Source organism: Hippocampus bargibanti, linkage group LG18 (genome assembly GCF_051943395.1).
Source record: "Hippocampus bargibanti isolate YZ-2025 linkage group LG18, ASM5194339v1, whole genome shotgun sequence".
In the NCBI taxonomy this organism is placed as follows: Eukaryota; Metazoa; Chordata; class Actinopteri; order Syngnathiformes; family Syngnathidae; genus Hippocampus; species Hippocampus bargibanti.
In genome coordinates, this window is record NC_142751.1 from 15705282 (window position 1) to 15720807 (window position 15526).

General features: G+C 41.8%; 1 protein-coding gene across 5 annotated transcripts in view; it reads left to right on the forward strand.

The window, feature by feature from the left end:
• The window catches only part of LOC148884946 (uncharacterized), a 72540-nt gene extending 58376 nt beyond the window's left edge, over positions 1–14164 (forward strand). For all 5 annotated transcript variants that reach the window (XM_089021241.1, XM_089021239.1, XM_089021240.1 and 2 more), the window contains 34 exons: positions 385–438; positions 2998–3051; positions 3162–3206; positions 4124–4168; positions 4261–4314; positions 4775–4828; positions 5765–5818; positions 5925–5978; positions 6151–6204; positions 6288–6395; positions 6501–6554; positions 6687–6794; positions 7854–7907; positions 8021–8074; positions 8195–8251; positions 8320–8373; positions 8486–8539; positions 8608–8661; positions 9329–9382; positions 9482–9589; positions 9713–9820; positions 10654–10761; positions 10832–10885; positions 10958–11020; positions 11690–11743; positions 11950–11985; positions 12073–12090; positions 12170–12205; positions 12297–12323; positions 12408–12449; positions 12583–12751; positions 12963–13072; positions 13601–13822; positions 13889–14164. In XM_089021241.1, the coding sequence (XP_088877367.1) occupies positions 385–438; positions 2998–3051; positions 3162–3206; positions 4124–4168; positions 4261–4314; positions 4775–4828; positions 5765–5818; positions 5925–5978; positions 6151–6204; positions 6288–6395; positions 6501–6554; positions 6687–6794; positions 7854–7907; positions 8021–8074; positions 8195–8251; positions 8320–8373; positions 8486–8539; positions 8608–8661; positions 9329–9382; positions 9482–9589; positions 9713–9820; positions 10654–10761; positions 10832–10885; positions 10958–11020; positions 11690–11743; positions 11950–11985; positions 12073–12090; positions 12170–12205; positions 12297–12323; positions 12408–12449; positions 12583–12751; positions 12963–13072; positions 13601–13822; positions 13889–14035 (2421 nt within the window). In that variant the 3' untranslated portion in view covers positions 14036–14164. The remainder of the gene's footprint in view (positions 1–384; positions 439–2997; positions 3052–3161; positions 3207–4123; positions 4169–4260; positions 4315–4774; positions 4829–5764; positions 5819–5924; positions 5979–6150; positions 6205–6287; positions 6396–6500; positions 6555–6686; positions 6795–7853; positions 7908–8020; positions 8075–8194; positions 8252–8319; positions 8374–8485; positions 8540–8607; positions 8662–9328; positions 9383–9481; positions 9590–9712; positions 9821–10653; positions 10762–10831; positions 10886–10957; positions 11021–11689; positions 11744–11949; positions 11986–12072; positions 12091–12169; positions 12206–12296; positions 12324–12407; positions 12450–12582; positions 12752–12962; positions 13073–13600; positions 13823–13888) is intronic.
• The last annotated feature ends 1362 nt before the right edge of the window (positions 14165–15526 follow it).

Genomic DNA, 15526 nt, shown 5'->3' on the forward strand with positions numbered 1-15526 from the left:
CTTGAAGATTCCATATAAAGGCTCTTCACTTGAAATGTAAATGCAGCAGAACTTGCTGTCACTCTAAATCAAAACATTGACGACTAATTAGAAGCCGAACCCTTCATCACCGTGACCTCCGCTCGGGCCCACTCGGAGCAATCACGCCTCGCTTTGCGGCGGGAGGTCATCAAGCCACCAAAGCAAATATAAACACGGAGCAGGGCTCACTCAGCGGGGTGGGATTAATTGGGATGAGTGACACATCTAACAACAAACATGGAGGTCACGACCCCCGAGCTTCGCTTTGTGCTCTGGGGGTCCGCTTCTCTCATGTGTTGGTGTCAACCTTTGTTTTGTCTTTCTTCCGCTTATCCTTTTGTTTGATTTTGTTTTGTTTTTCAGGGAGCCCCTGGAGCGGCGGGGCCGACGGGTAGCAGAGGAAACAAAGGCTTGCGGGTTTGTGACATTCTTTTTCAAATTTCACTTCAAATTTGCATATCGGATTGGATTGGATGTACCTTTATTCGTCTAGCGGTGCAGAAATATCCATTTCACATCAGCAAAGTGATGAAAGGAAGGGAAGAAGTAGAAAAACAAAATACAGGAGCTGCTGGAGAGGCAGCCACTCTCGCGGCGCCATCTTGGAGTAAAAAAAAACAAAAAACAAATACTAAATAAGCTATCTATTAGTTATCCATTAGCCAGCTAGCTAGCTTTCTATCTATTTGAGTTACTTCCAGGTTGAGTGAACGCTGGCGCATGTGGCTGCCGCTGCTCACCCACAGAAAAAACCTTATCCTGCAGTTCTAGATGAAAGAGGAGAGGATCTAAGCGTCCTTTTCAACAGTGGACGTGCTGGCGGAATGTGCACGTCAACTACAAGCAAAATGTTGAAACACAAAGCTGTAGCATACATTCACCAAAAGAGATTGTCTCACATCTCCTGTTCGACATAATAAATCCGCTTCAATTCCAAGCCACAACAGTTCCACATACACTTCGGCGTTCTGCGCTGACGCTCCTTTCTTCTCATCGCGGGCTCCTTCAAGCCATGCACACATATAAAAAGTGACATTTCATTTCTAAGCGCCTTTCAAAACTCTCAAGGTGGCTTTACAGTCACAGGATACGTTTTTGTGTGGGTGAGCAGAGGCAGCCACAAAAAAAGTGATGTGAGTTTGATCTTCTTCATTATTTATTATGACTGCTCAGTCGAGTCCCAGACAAGCTCTCACTTCTCACAAAAGCGCCACATGCCAAAAAGTAGCACAAGACGGCGGAGGGTGCAAATGGGCGGCAAATGATGGATTGCCACGTTGACCGCTCGGCACGCGCCCGACGGCGCACACTTGGAGGGGGAGGGCCAAGCCAAACTTTGCAGTCATGTGACAATTTGCGTTCAACATTTGTCATCCACAAAATTGTTTCATATATTTCATGAGAGATTTTTACAGGAGATATACTTATTTGGAAAATGGATCCGTTTGTCGCCAAATGCGCTCATCTGATTCAGAGCGTAATTAGCACAAGGTGCTAAATGGCAACATTTACAACAGGTCACGCAATTCCTGCTTCAATTCCAATCGGCCTTTAACTCATTCACTGCCATTCACAAATGTATTCGAAAATATGACGTAGAGCGCCATTCCCGAATTTCTGCATTGTGTTTTTTCATGCTTGGTTGCCGATAAAGCGCTATCCATGGCCTCTGGCAATGTTTTTTTTCTTTTCCACAAGGAGGCCACATTTCCCTTTTTGTTCCATGTTAGCGCTTTGTTACAACTTTAGCTGTTGTTAACACGCTATACAAATCAAAATTTGCATAGTATTTTGGACATCCGCCCTCATTTCAAGCTTATATAACTCCAGAGCCATATCATTTAAGAATTAACTTTTTTTCCTGATGAAAAATGAGGCTTAAATTTCAAAGGTCAAATTGAGTTTACAGATTAAGGTCCTATAATTTAGCATATTAGATTCATCCTGAAATTTCACCCTCAAGCTCACGATCCCCAAATTCTTGTGAGAGGATTTTTTTACCCCCCCCCCCCCCCCCCCACACACACACACACACACGTACACACATGCTAATCAGGCTATGTAAACACTAGCAGCATGCAGCATGTACCCCAGACAGGAATGTTCTAAACGGCTTTCTACCTTGAATACATTAAGAGGCTTACGCTATTCGGAGCCTTGCGGAACCTTGCGGAACCTTGCGGGGCCAATCGCGCCATATCATGATCAAATCTTCTCCGTCAATGAAACAATTTCTTGGGAAAAATTCTATGAGCATTTTGCAGGCAGTGCTGCAAAATATTGACAATTAACTCATTCACTGCCCTTCAATGATTCATTCGGGAATTGAAAATATGACGTAGAGCCTAGTTTGGGTTTTGTTTTTCATGCTCGGGTGCTGATAAAGCGCTGGCCATGGCCTCTGGCAATGTTTTTTTTCTTTTCCACAAGGGGGCAGCATTTCCCTTCCTTCCATGTTAGCGCTTTTTTCCAGCTTAAGCTGTTGTTCAAGGGCTATATAAACCAATATGTATGGATCGCATTGTATTTTGGACAGCCGCCCTCATTTCAAGCTCATATAACTCCAGACCCTTATCATTTAGGAATTAACTCTTTTTTTTCTGATCAAAGAAAACTGTCTAAGGGTGCTGTATTGAATGTTTATGTAGGTCCTGAAATTGAAGTGACAATGACAAAAACACTGGCACTGGATTGGATGCATTTTTTGTGCACATTTCTGGCAGTGAATGAGTTAAAAACAAATTAGGATCAGCCAGCCTGACCTGCATTCAGGCATTTGATACTCTGCATCTCCGTTTGAAGTGTGATCAATTTCACGTCAAATATGATCTGCATGGCACAGTAAAGTGTGTTTGTGTGCCTTTGCTAATTGCTACATGATGGCGGTTCCAGGTACTAAATGCACCTCTGGTTGCATTACGCTGACATCTACTGGTGAAGTGACACGTGGTTTTTGTTTTTGGTGTGTGTTCTCAGGGCGCAGCGGGGCCTGACGGTCCAATTGGAGAGCCGGGGTCAGTGGGCAAGAAGGTAAAAATAAAACAAAGCAGCCCAGATATTAGTTGGGGAGTCTTCCGTTGAGGCAATGCGTTGTTCAAGATGGCGGGGGTCGGAAATCATGATCCTTCTCCTCGTTCCAGGGTCCGGACGGTCCACCGGGGAAAATTGGCTTCCCCGGATCTCAGGTGAGATCTTTTGTAAAAGGGATCCATTAGAATTGTTTTATACAGTCACATGTATCGTCAGCCGTCATCTGTACTTCTTTGAAGGTGCCGGATGTTTTGCTCCTCATCCGAAAAGCTTCGTCAGCAAACTGACGTTTTGCTTCTTATCCAAGCACCTCATATTGAATTAACTCTTTTTTTCTGATGAAAGAAGAGAGTCTAAGGTTTCTTTCGCTGTATTGCATGTTTATGTAGTCCTAAAACTTAGTATTCTATGGGTCCTGCAATTTGAGTGAAAATGACAAAAACCCTGGCAATGGAGTGGACACATATAAGCCTTTGAAAGATAGGCTAACCCTTCTTCCTACAGTCCTTATGGAATGTAGGAATTGTAACTCCCTCCCTCCCACTCCATTTCATCAATCCATCAACAACTGTCACTAAGGTCAATAAAACGACTTTTTTATACTGTACAATTTATTTAGTTAATTACCATACAATAGCACATTTATTATACATAAAATACGATATATTTTGTGTAGTTTTAAGGCATATTTAGTAGAAAAGTATGTTTTATGGGGACTTGGAAACGGATTATTCTCATTTTAATTGTTTTCTATGGGAAATTAATGTTTGGAAGACACACTTTTTGCCTTACACACACTTTCTGGGAACCAATTAAGTTCGTACGCTGAGATATCACTGTACTATATCTTTCAGTACTGTACATTAGATGAGTAGCGTATTTTCTGCACTAAAAGGGGCACCTCAAGGAAAATATTTTTTTCCTAATCTGACCTTGCAGTGGGCACATTTTTGCACATCATCTTGCAGTTAATGGGAAAAAAACACGTTGTTACGTCTCATTTGTTTAAATTTATTTTTGTGTGTATTTATAATGATTGATTTTTGCTATGTGTCTGCTTCTCCCTCCACAGGGTAAAATTGGCGAGTCGGGGGAACCCGGGCTAAAAGGTTTTCCTGTAAGCTTCCACGACACAACAGCACAACATCTTGTGAGCTTTTTTTTAATGCACTTACACCATTTTTTTTTGTTTTTCTTATCTTCCACAAGGGTGTCCAAGGGTCATCGGGGTCACCGGGGGACAAGGGAATTGCAGGCGAGCAGGTAGTACAAGCTTTGCTATCTTCTTCAAGCTCTTATTGTCGCACTTTATTTTTTTTCAGCCTCTAAAATGTCATATTAAAGCTCGTCTTAAATCATCGTCCGTTTCCTTTCCTTTTTAGGACCATATTTAGTCACTTTATTGGCTTTTCCTTGGCAGTAAACTACCTCATTCCACTTTCATTGTGCACTTTTGCTCCAAAACTTACTTTACAACTGGGTTCGATTTTAGAACTTGCAAAAAAAAAAAAACAACAAATCCTTCTTGTCGACTATCAAAAGAAAAATAAATGAAATGACACAATGTGCTAACGAAATAAACATTGAAGGTCATTTATGGGAAAAATGAAATGAATAAAGCCAATTAAAATTGTGTAATGATTTAGTAAAATGGCCCATTTGTGGACAATGGACAGGAGACATTTTTTGCCATTAATAACTGGTTGTACTTGTCGTTCCCCAGGGGCCACCCGGGCCGCCGGGAACTCTGGGACTGTTGGGAGAAATTGGCCAAAAGGTGAGCTTCATTCACTTCATATTCATGGTTAAAAAAACAAAAGACGCACAGTAGAGAGAGAGTAAAAGCCAAAAATTGTACCGAATTGTCTGCAATCTAAAACACATCTTGAACGAATGACATACGTATTTAAAAAGATTTTCCATCCATAGGGTGCACCGTATTGTAAGGGTCACCTTCAATGCCTCTTTGCAATTTTTTTTCTATGATGATACTAGTGCAGCGTGTTCAAGCCGAAACAAATTCCTTGTGTGTTCTGCATACTTGGCAATAAAGATGATTCTGATGAATGACATATTTAAAAACGTTTTCCATCCATAAAGCGCACAGGAAGATGAGGAGCTTGGTCAGATTTTGAAAAAATATTTTCTTTTAGGTGCGCCTTATAGTGCAGAAAATACGGTACTCATCTAATGTACAGTACTGAAAAATATACCACAGTGTACAAACTTAATTGGTTCACAGAAAGTGTGTGTAAGGCGAAAAGTGTGTCTTCCAAACATTAATTTCCCATAGAAAACCATTTAAATGAGAATAATCCGTTTCCAGGTCCCCATAAAACATAATTTTCTACTAAATATGCCTTAAAACTACACAATATATACCATATTTTATGTATAATAAATGTGCTATTGCATGGTAATTAAAGAAATAAACTGTACTGTATAATAAAGTCGTTTTATTTACCTTTGTGATGGTTGTTGATGGCTTGATGGAATGGCATTAAACACTTGATGAGGAACGTAGCCTTCTTCTTCCACCATCTTGAGGAATGATTCCTTGTAAGCTTCGGCAGCTTTATCGTCAGGACTGTTCGGATGCCAAGATTAAATTCTCGCAAATTTAATGTTTGTTAGCTAAAGCGTTTGTAAGCTGAGGTATCACTATAATTGTACTGAGTTAGTTCTCACTACAATGTGCGTTTCTGCCCGTCAGGGACCTTCTGGTAGCTTGGGAGAACCAGGACTGCCAGGCGAGCCAGGAGACAAGGTCATCTTGTGTTACTTGAACAAAAACAACATTATAGAGACATTTTTTTTCATTTTATAAGAGAAACATATTGATTGGATGTGGGTGGGTTGTGTGTACGAGACAGGGAGCCATCGGTGCCGACGGGAATATCGGAGAACAGGGACTCATCGGCCCTCGGGTAGGTCCATAGTTTAGCACCATAAACTTGAAGGTCGTATGTTTGATTGGCTTCCTGCTCCCTATTTATTGTTTTAATGCCCTATTTAAAGACTTTGATGACGTGATAATTTGCGGAGCCACAATTTAAGCAACTCTGCTTGAAAATGTCCTTCTATGTTATGTCTGAACAGGGCGATCCAGGCTTGGAGGGGGAGGCTGGTCCTGTCGGGCCTGATGGAACCAAGGTGATGGGAAACACAGCAACTAAGCATTCGCGTGTGCATCTATTAAAAGCAACCTCAAAAAAAGCACCCTGTGTTCATGCTAGGGTGAAAAAGGCGATATGGGTCAGGAGGGCGATAACGGTGAAAAAGGCGAAACGGGTTTAAAGGGAAAAGAAGGCCTTCCCGGTAGTCCTGGAATCCCTGGTGGCAGAGTAAGACATTTTCTGCATGTCTGAATCGGCTTCACATCCTTGAAAACAAGAAATCATCAAAGAAATAAAATAATCCACCTCGTGGTTTGATTTCTATTTTTTCAGGGCCAAGAAGGAAAATGTGGTCACATTGGCGAAAAAGGCAAACTTGGTTCAAAGGTCAGCTGACATCTCGCTCCATCTTGAAAAAGCTTGAAACACATTTCAAACCTACCAGGCATTGGCAACAAAACGACTTAACATTCCAAAACACACCAAAAAGATGTCCCTTGTTGTCTGTGTGTATTTTAGGGCGCCAAAGGTCACCAAGGTCACCTTGGGGAAACCGGAACGGTGGGCAAGATGGGCCCGCAGGGCGGCGGCGGGCCCAAAGGCTCCAGAGGGACCATCGGACATGTGGTAAAATACATTCAATTTAACTCATTCACTGCCAGGCCATGTGCAAATAGGCGTCCACTCTCGTGCCGGGGTTTTTGTCATTTTCACTCCAATTGCAGGAGCCACACAATAATGACTTTTAGGACTACCTTGACATTCAATACAGCGTAAGAAACCTTACAATCTCTTCTTTCATCAGGAAAAAAAAAGTTAATTTCTCCCTTATTTGGCTTTGGAGATATCGTCTGTTCATATCAGGTGGTTTCAGCCCAAACGCCTGATTTTTACCAAAAAGCCGAGAAAATGATCTTGTTCTGCACAGAAGCAAATTCAAGCAAAAAGCTGATCAAGGACCATACTTTTAACTTCCAGCGACACCGCTAACGTTTGAACACTTGTTTACTTCTACGAAACCACAAAAGAAAACAAGACTTTTGATGACAAAACGATCTAGCTTGCTAGCTATCTATTTACTCTATATTAGCTATCTATCTATCTAGCTAGCTAGCTATTAGTTATCTATTAGCTAGCTAACTTTCTATATTTTTGAGTTATTCTAGGTTGAGTGAACGCTGGCGCGTGTGGCTGCCGCTGCTCACCCACAGAAAAACATATCCTGCGAGTGTAACCTTGAGGGTTTTGAAAGGCGCTTATCAATGAAATGTATTATTATTATTATTTATTAGCTGGCTAGCTAACTATACAGCTGGTTCGCTAGCTATCTGGCTGGCTATCTTGCTGACTGGCTGGCTCGCTTTCTAGTTGGCTGGCAAGCTACCTATCTATATGTCTGTTAGCTATATTTCCATCTAGCTATTAGCTATCTATTAGCTAGCTCGCTACTATTACTAACTACAAAAGGTAAATGCTGTCCCCTGGTGGGGGGGAAAAAACATTGCCAGAGGTCTGACCGAAGCTTCAAACGCACCCCCCCCCTCACAAGAAAAACCAAAACCCGAACACATTCGGGAACGGCGCTCCACATTATGCTTTTCACTTCCCGAATAAATTGGGGAATGACAGTGAACGAGTTAATATGTTGTTTGAACGTTTGTATGGATTATTATGCCTCTTTTTTAGGGGGCTCCGGGCCGAATGGGCCAGCAGGGGGAAACTGGTCTTTCAGGTTATGAGGTACGCTTGGAATCGTCTCCGTCACATTACTTAACTTGACCTGTAATGTCAATCCAGCCTACTTTTATTCAATGTAATCCATTTTTAATAGTTTTTTTTCTTCGCCATTTCAGGGCCATCAGGGACCTTCTGGCCCAATGGGGCGTCCGGGACCAAAAGGTGAAAAGGTACACCTCAACTCTCCATGTAGCGCCTGTTTGTTTGTTTGTTTGTTTGTTTGTTTTTGGACTTCTGTCTCCGTCGTCGTCATAGCGCTTAGCACGTTTGCTATTTTGTGCATAATCCAGGGCGAGCAGGGCGATGATGGCAAAATGGAGGGTCCTCCCGGTCCTTTGGGTGACACGGTAAGTCCCGCCTCGACGACCACGTTTGACGTTGCGTGCGTTTTTGACTCACTGCGTCGTTCTCGCAGGGTCCTCCGGGCGACAGGGGGGAACGGGGGGAATCGGGCGACCCGGGCTACAAAGTAAGAGCAATGAATCCACCCTTTCACCCAATATTCAAATGAAAAGTAGGCCTGCGCTAACAACAACGATTTCAAATGACGAGACGTCATCAGGTGTGCATTATTTTGACAGGGTCAAGTTGGTGTGGATGGAGAACGAGGGCGAGCCGCTGCCCCCGGACTTCCTGTGAGTACGTCACCACATGTTTAACTCCCCACGACGCCCGATCATAGCAAGTTCACCGTTGCGTGCAGGGACATCCTGGACCGCGAGGCGTTCAAGGACCTAAAGGGGCTAAAGGTGACCAGGTAAGTTGACATTTGTCATTAGTGTTGAAATAAGAGTTTTATTTGTGACGTGAACGCGCTTGTAACTCAATTTAATCAGAACCTAGCTCTGAAAGTCCGCTTGGATTGCATCGGATGTACCTTTATTCGACATTTCACAGCAGCAACGTTATGAAAGGAAAGAAAGAAGTAGAAAAACAAAATACAGGAGCTGCTGGAAAGGCAGCCACTCTCGTGACACTGCTCACCAAAAAACAAAATGTTTCTTTAGTTGCATATAAAGGTTTGAATTCTCTGTGTAACACATCCTGTCAAAAGTCAGACCTTCAAAATAAAACCACTTGGATAAGAAAATAAAAATATATAAACACAAATAAATAAATATTTAAATAAATGAATAAACAAAGATGGTTAGATGAATACATCAATAAGTACATAAATAAATAAAAATATAAATATGTTATTTAGTTTTGTTTTTTTTACTTTATGTTACTTCTGGGTTGAGTGAATGCTGGCGCGTGTGGCTGCCACTGCTCACCCGCAGAAAAAATATCCTGTGACTTAAGTGTCCTTGAGAGTTTCGAAAGGTGCTTATGAATGAAATGTATTATTATTATTATTATTATTATTATTAATTTGTATTATTTTTTTTTACATGTTGACTTAAGTAACATGTTCTCTTTGAAAGGGTCAAAAAGGCAAAAGGGGTCAACCGGGGACAAAAGGAAGCAGAGGAACGGAGGTTGGTCACATAGAAATGTCATTTCCTGAAGATCTCATCTCAGAATCACAATCAGAAAGTCTTTAATCGTCCCACGATGGGGACATTTGACATCCGCAGGGGACAGGCGGTCCAATCGGGCCCAGGGGTGTAGTGGGCAGAGAGGGACAGGAGGGGGTACCCGGCATGGACGGAAAACCAGGAAAGGACGGAACTAAAGGCATGCCGGTAATATTTAGTTTTTAAAATAACATCTTCAATGCACAAGAAGATGGTGACACTTTGGGAAACATCCAAGACAATTTTGTGACTTGATTTGACTTGAAGTCCAATCACTGCAATTGTGTCCAGGGTGAGCACGGAAATGATGGCGAGACTGGCCTTCCGGGTAAAGCCGGCTCTCGTGGCAAAACCGGTGTGACAGGACTACCGGGAGATCAGGGAGCCTTTGGACCAAAGGTAAGACCTGCTCAGAGTCCCTCCAAGGACATCCCACACCATTTTTTTTTTTGTTTCCTAACTGACATCAGAAAAACGTTTGATAGCATCAAACGCTTAGCCAAAACACGCAGGATGAGATTTTGAGTCAAATGCAAAACACCAAGAAAGAGGACTTCAAGTGTCCCAAAACTGCCACAAAATGAGCTTGTGAGAAGGTCTCGCTCCCTTGGTCGTGACGTCACGCCAGGATACTCCTTCACAAACTGCCTTGCTCCAGAATCAAAACAATGGCTTCAGATTGGGAGAAGATGCTTTCTTGTTACTCATCCACTTATGAATAGGATTCAAATAGTTCTGAAGAGGAAAGCATACATGTCGATGAAAGAAGTCCTTCCGTATCAATTCGAGCTGTGTGGACTCCAATGTAGCGGCCAGAAAATGCACAAGATGGCGCCCAAGCTCCGTTGGAAATGGGCTGATTTCTCTGCTGGCAATTTGTGGCAACTCGTATCGATCTTGGTGCAACACACAAGGATTCACCATGGCGTTATTTATGTGTTTTCCTTCTAATTTCGCCATCAACACGCTGTTTTGAAATGAAAAAAAGTACCCAAAATGCATTTGTCGTTCGGGGGCGTTCCCTCCGTGACGTCACATAGGGCATCGTCATCAACTGGAAAACAAGACTTCCTAAATAGTCTTAAAAGGTCAAATCTAGCTTTAATATGCGCTGGAATCTTTGTCAAATACGCTCAGTAGAAGTGATTTGACAAATTATGGACGCAACTTGTCCGGAGTTGTCGGTTGTCCTTTAAACTGGCTGAAAATGTCCAAATGGATTGTGTGTCCAGGGGGAGCGAGGTCTTGGCGGACAGAGCGGTCCTCCTGGGAAAAGAGGCTTTTGGGGCGGAATGGGACTTCCAGGGTCACGGGGGGATCGCGGACCCAAAGGGCAACCTGTAAGCAGACTAGTTGACTCGTTGCTACCCGTGACAAAAATGACTACAACAATGCTGACTTGTCATTCAGGGGGATGTCGGGGAATCCGGATTTCCTGGGATTCTTGGAGTTTTAGGTCCAAAGGTATTGTGGGATCATTTTGCCAAACCTCTTGTACATTAGAGACATTGATTTGCTTCTCGTTGCTGATTTCAGGGGCCTCCGGGGGACTTTGGGCCAAAAGGCATACGAGGCCCAAAGGGGCCACAAGGCGACATGGTGAGAAAATGACATCAAGATAGGAAGTCATTCACTGACATTCCCCAATTTATCGTTGCTCACCCGCACACAAAAAAAAGTTCTTATCCCGTCACTTTAAAATGTCTTTAAGACTTTTGAAAGGCACTTTGAAATTAAATATACAAATTATTATTATTATCATTTGGGAATTGAAAAGCATGACGTGGAGCGCCATTCACAAATTTGTTTGGTGTTTGTTTTTCTTGAAGTTTGATAAAGCACCGGTCAGACCTCTGGCAATGTTTTCCCTTCCACAAGGGGGCAGCGTTTGCTTTTTGTCCATGTTAGCTAGCTCTTTGTTCCAGCTTCAGCTGGTGTTAAAGCGCTATATAAACCAATTTGTATGTACATATTGCATTTTGGTCAGCCGCCCCCATTTCAAGCTCAGATAACTCCACACACTTAGGAATTAACTCTTTTTTTCTGATGAAAGAAGAGAATGTAAGATTTCTTACCCTGCATTGAATGTTTACGTAGTCCTAAAAGTCAATATTCTGTGGGTCCCGGAATTTAAGTGACAATGCCAAAAACCCTGGCACTGGAGCGGACACATTTTTGCACATCGTCTGGCAGCGAATGAGTTAAAGACAACAGTGTTTTTTGTTTTTTCTTTTCCTCCTCTTTGCTCGAACTCATTCTCTCTCCTAGGGACGAGGCGGTGTCAGGGGCCCGATAGGAATTATTGGCCCCAGTGGAAGCGCAGTACGTACCGCACTGTATACTATTGGTGACACAAACCTAACATATAAGTGTTTGTATTTGTTTATTTTTTCATCCGAGTGACGTGATTTTAGTCTTCCCAAGAACTCATTGCACACCATTTCATGTCCTTAACATAAAAGATCATTTATTCTCAATCTATGGTTGCTTAACATGCCTATATTAACCATCCATGTGTTTGTTTCCAGGGCCCGAGAGGAGAGAAAGGCAACCGTGGTGCTGTGGTAATTATTATGTTCATGAAAGTAGCATGTTGCCATGCAAATACATCCTTCAACTTGTTTTTTTTTTTTTTTTTTTTTTTCAACCAGGGAGTACAAGGCCCGAGGGTAAGTTTGATTATATATTTTTTCTGAGAACTTGGGAGTCTCAAAGCTCAACGAGCATGCGTGTTTTTGTCTTAATTAGGGATCTCCCGGGCCTCGTGGACGCCGTGGCCCACCAGTAAGAATTCTTATTTTTTGGAACTTCAATTGAATCCCGTGAGTTTTTGGGTGTTCATTCTTTGTGGTTTTTATTTTCTTGTTCCTTCAAGGGTCCCCCGCGCGTGCCTCCATCGTTTGTAAGATTGTTTTTCCTGATGGTAACATGATGCCCGAAGGTGAGAATGAAACCATACCAACTTGTTGTTTTTTTCTCCCTTCAGAAAGACGACGGGCTTTTGTCTATGGATTCGCTCAGCAATCAGGTTCGTAAGTGATGTCAACTATTAGGCTACACGCATAAAGTCACGGACATCAGGCATTTCGGAGTGCTTCTAAAACACCAACCAAAGCCCCAACATCCCAGTCATTCACCCTCTCGTTGTATTTTCTCGATAGGATAAGCTAGTGATGGACCTGCCCATGCTGGACCAGGGTGCAGAGATCTTCAAGACCCTCCACTACCTCGCAAATCTGATCCAGAGTCTGAAGAACCCACTGGGCACCAGGGAGAATCCCGCCCGCATCTGCAGGGACCTGCTCAGCTGTGAACAAAAGCTAAACGATGGTAGGTGAAATGGTGAATGAAGATGGTGGTAAATGTAGTTTTAGAGCCACGTACGCACTGCCACGTAAGCGCCTTGGAAAGAATCAAGCCGAACTTTGAAGGTGATTCTCAGCAGCCTTTTCCTCCATCTTTTGTCATCAAATGGTGGTATGACATGACGACGGAGTCAAAAAGTTCTTTGTACCTTTGCATGCCTTTGTCATGATTTCAGGCATTTATTGGATTGACCCCAACCTCGGCTGCACGTCCGACACAATCAAAGTCTCGTGCAACTTCACAGGCGGCGGCCAGACTTGTCTCAAACCCCTAACTGTATCCAAGGTATCCCAAAAACAAACAAACATCTCCAAAAACAACACAAATAAATCAACGAATGAATGAATGAACGGCTAAATAAAAAATAAAAAAATACACAACTACCAGTAAATAAACACACACATAAATAAATACATGAATGAATTAATAAATGAATAAATGAACAAATGAATAAATGAATACATGAATAAATGAAATAAATAAATACAAATGACAAAATAAATACAAATGACAAAATAAATACATATATAAAAGGCAAAATAAATACATACACAAAAATAAATAAATACATACACAAACAAATAAATAGATAAATACATACATACAAACGGCAAAATAAATACACAAATAAATAAATAAATAAATAGACAAATGCACGACTATATGAATAAACAAATATCTGGCTAAATAAATGAAACTACATAAATGAGTAAATAAATCAGTGCACAATTAAATGAAGACGTGACTAAATAATGGCGTACAACAGGATGATGATGTGTGCCTATTTGAGCGCCGCCGTCTGTTTGTACGCAGCCAGCAGTCAGCGTCGGCCGCGTCCAAATGAACTTCCTCCACCTGCTGAGCACCGAGGCTGTCCAGCATGTCACCATCCATTGCCTCAACGTTTCAGTCTGGAGAAGCGCCCGCCATTTGTCGGCTTCCCGGGAATCTGCGGTAGGCTTCAAGGCGTGGACCGGCGACATATTTGAGGCCGGAGGCGACTTGCAGCCCGACGTGCTGGAGGATTCTTGCTGGGTACGTCCAAGGTCTCCGCATCTTCACCACGACTTTCAAACTTGCGCCTTTATTGACTTCTGACAGATGAAAGATGGCCGCTGGCACCAGGCCCGCTTCGTATTCCGTTCCTTGGACCCTTCCTTGCTCCCTGTGATGGACGTGGTCCATCTTCCCGAGACCGCCCGTGGATCTCACTACCACCTGGAGATTGGTCCCGTGTGCTTCGGGTGACCCGGCACAGTGTCGAGAAGCTGGAGTTTTCAGGCCGGTCGAAAAGGAGCCGGAGGAGGTCTTGCACTAATATCTTCTCCATTGCTTCTTCCAGCTCCTCCGCGAAGAAAACCAAAAAAAAACAAGAAATCCATCAATCAAATCAAATCAAATAAATAGGCTTGTATCATCTCTCTCTTTGGAACGTTTCAAAGTGGAGGGATCAGAATCAGAATCAGAATCAGAATACCTTTATTCAGATCCTCGTGGGCCCATCAATTGCACCGCGTTAGAGTTCAAATTTTATTTTTCAATACATTCTGTATACAAGAAAAAAACATCCATGATGAAATCCTATAAAGGAAATATCATAAAATAATGTACATATATGTATTTTTATGATTTCCATTCATGTTTATCTCATTTTCAAGTGCAATAGAACGAAGAGAAGATAACGTTACAGGTTAAATTGAAATAAGAGGGGAAGGACATTTTATTCTATTTTATTATTTTGGCGCTCATCTCCTTTCATTGTTATTCGTGTCTTATTATTATTATTTTTTTTGTAGGGTGTTTTTTTTTCATGGCAGGGAGTTTTTTTTTGTTTTTTTTCTGGCATCAATCACATGTGTATTTATTATTAGTGTGCGCTCCAAAAAGGGACATTGTAAAACTCAGTGGTGTGAGAAAATATTTGTTATACATGCCACTGATGTGAATATCTGCAGCTTTAGTCATTGACCCAAGGCTGGGAGAAAGTTGCATATAAAATATGAATACATTTTTTATTTTGATTTTTATTTGGGGGGGCTCACTTTGGGATCTTTGCATCAACACATTTTTTTCTTCAGGAGTAAATGGATGAAAGGTGCTCAAAATATGCTGTAATTCCACTTTTATGCTGACACATTGTTTTGTTCAGAGTGCAGGTTCGCTTGGATTAATTTCATACACACACACAGTGTGCATTGCCCTATATTTCACCATTGTAGTTTACAAATAGTAATTATCCTATGGGTTGTGAAAAGCTCATAGGTGATACAACTGTGTGCATTATCAAGCAAGTTTTCTTTTATTTTTTTTATGTTAAATCATTTTTATTGTACAAAGCATCCCATCCACCAGCGGTGTAAGTAATAGTCATTTAAAAAAAACATTTGTTTGTAGACCGTGGATTCCCCGTCCCTAATTTAATTTAATTTAATTTAATTTGTGGACCAGCAACATCTCTCTCTCTCTCTCTATCTCTGAATATGTTTATTCTTATGTGTACATTTTGGGGCTCCAGAGAACAAATGTATTGCTAATTAATTGCTAATCCAACATTGTACTGTATCAGGTGCTATTCTATGATGTGTTTTTAAGGAAAAACAAAATGCTAAATATGTGAATTGTTACTTATGTTTTGGTTTGTTTATATTTTCAAAATGTGTTGTTGACATGAAACCAAGTTGAGGAAAACGCTCTCAGTCGTACAGGAGTGGTCCATCGATGAGAAGGTTTCTTCATGGG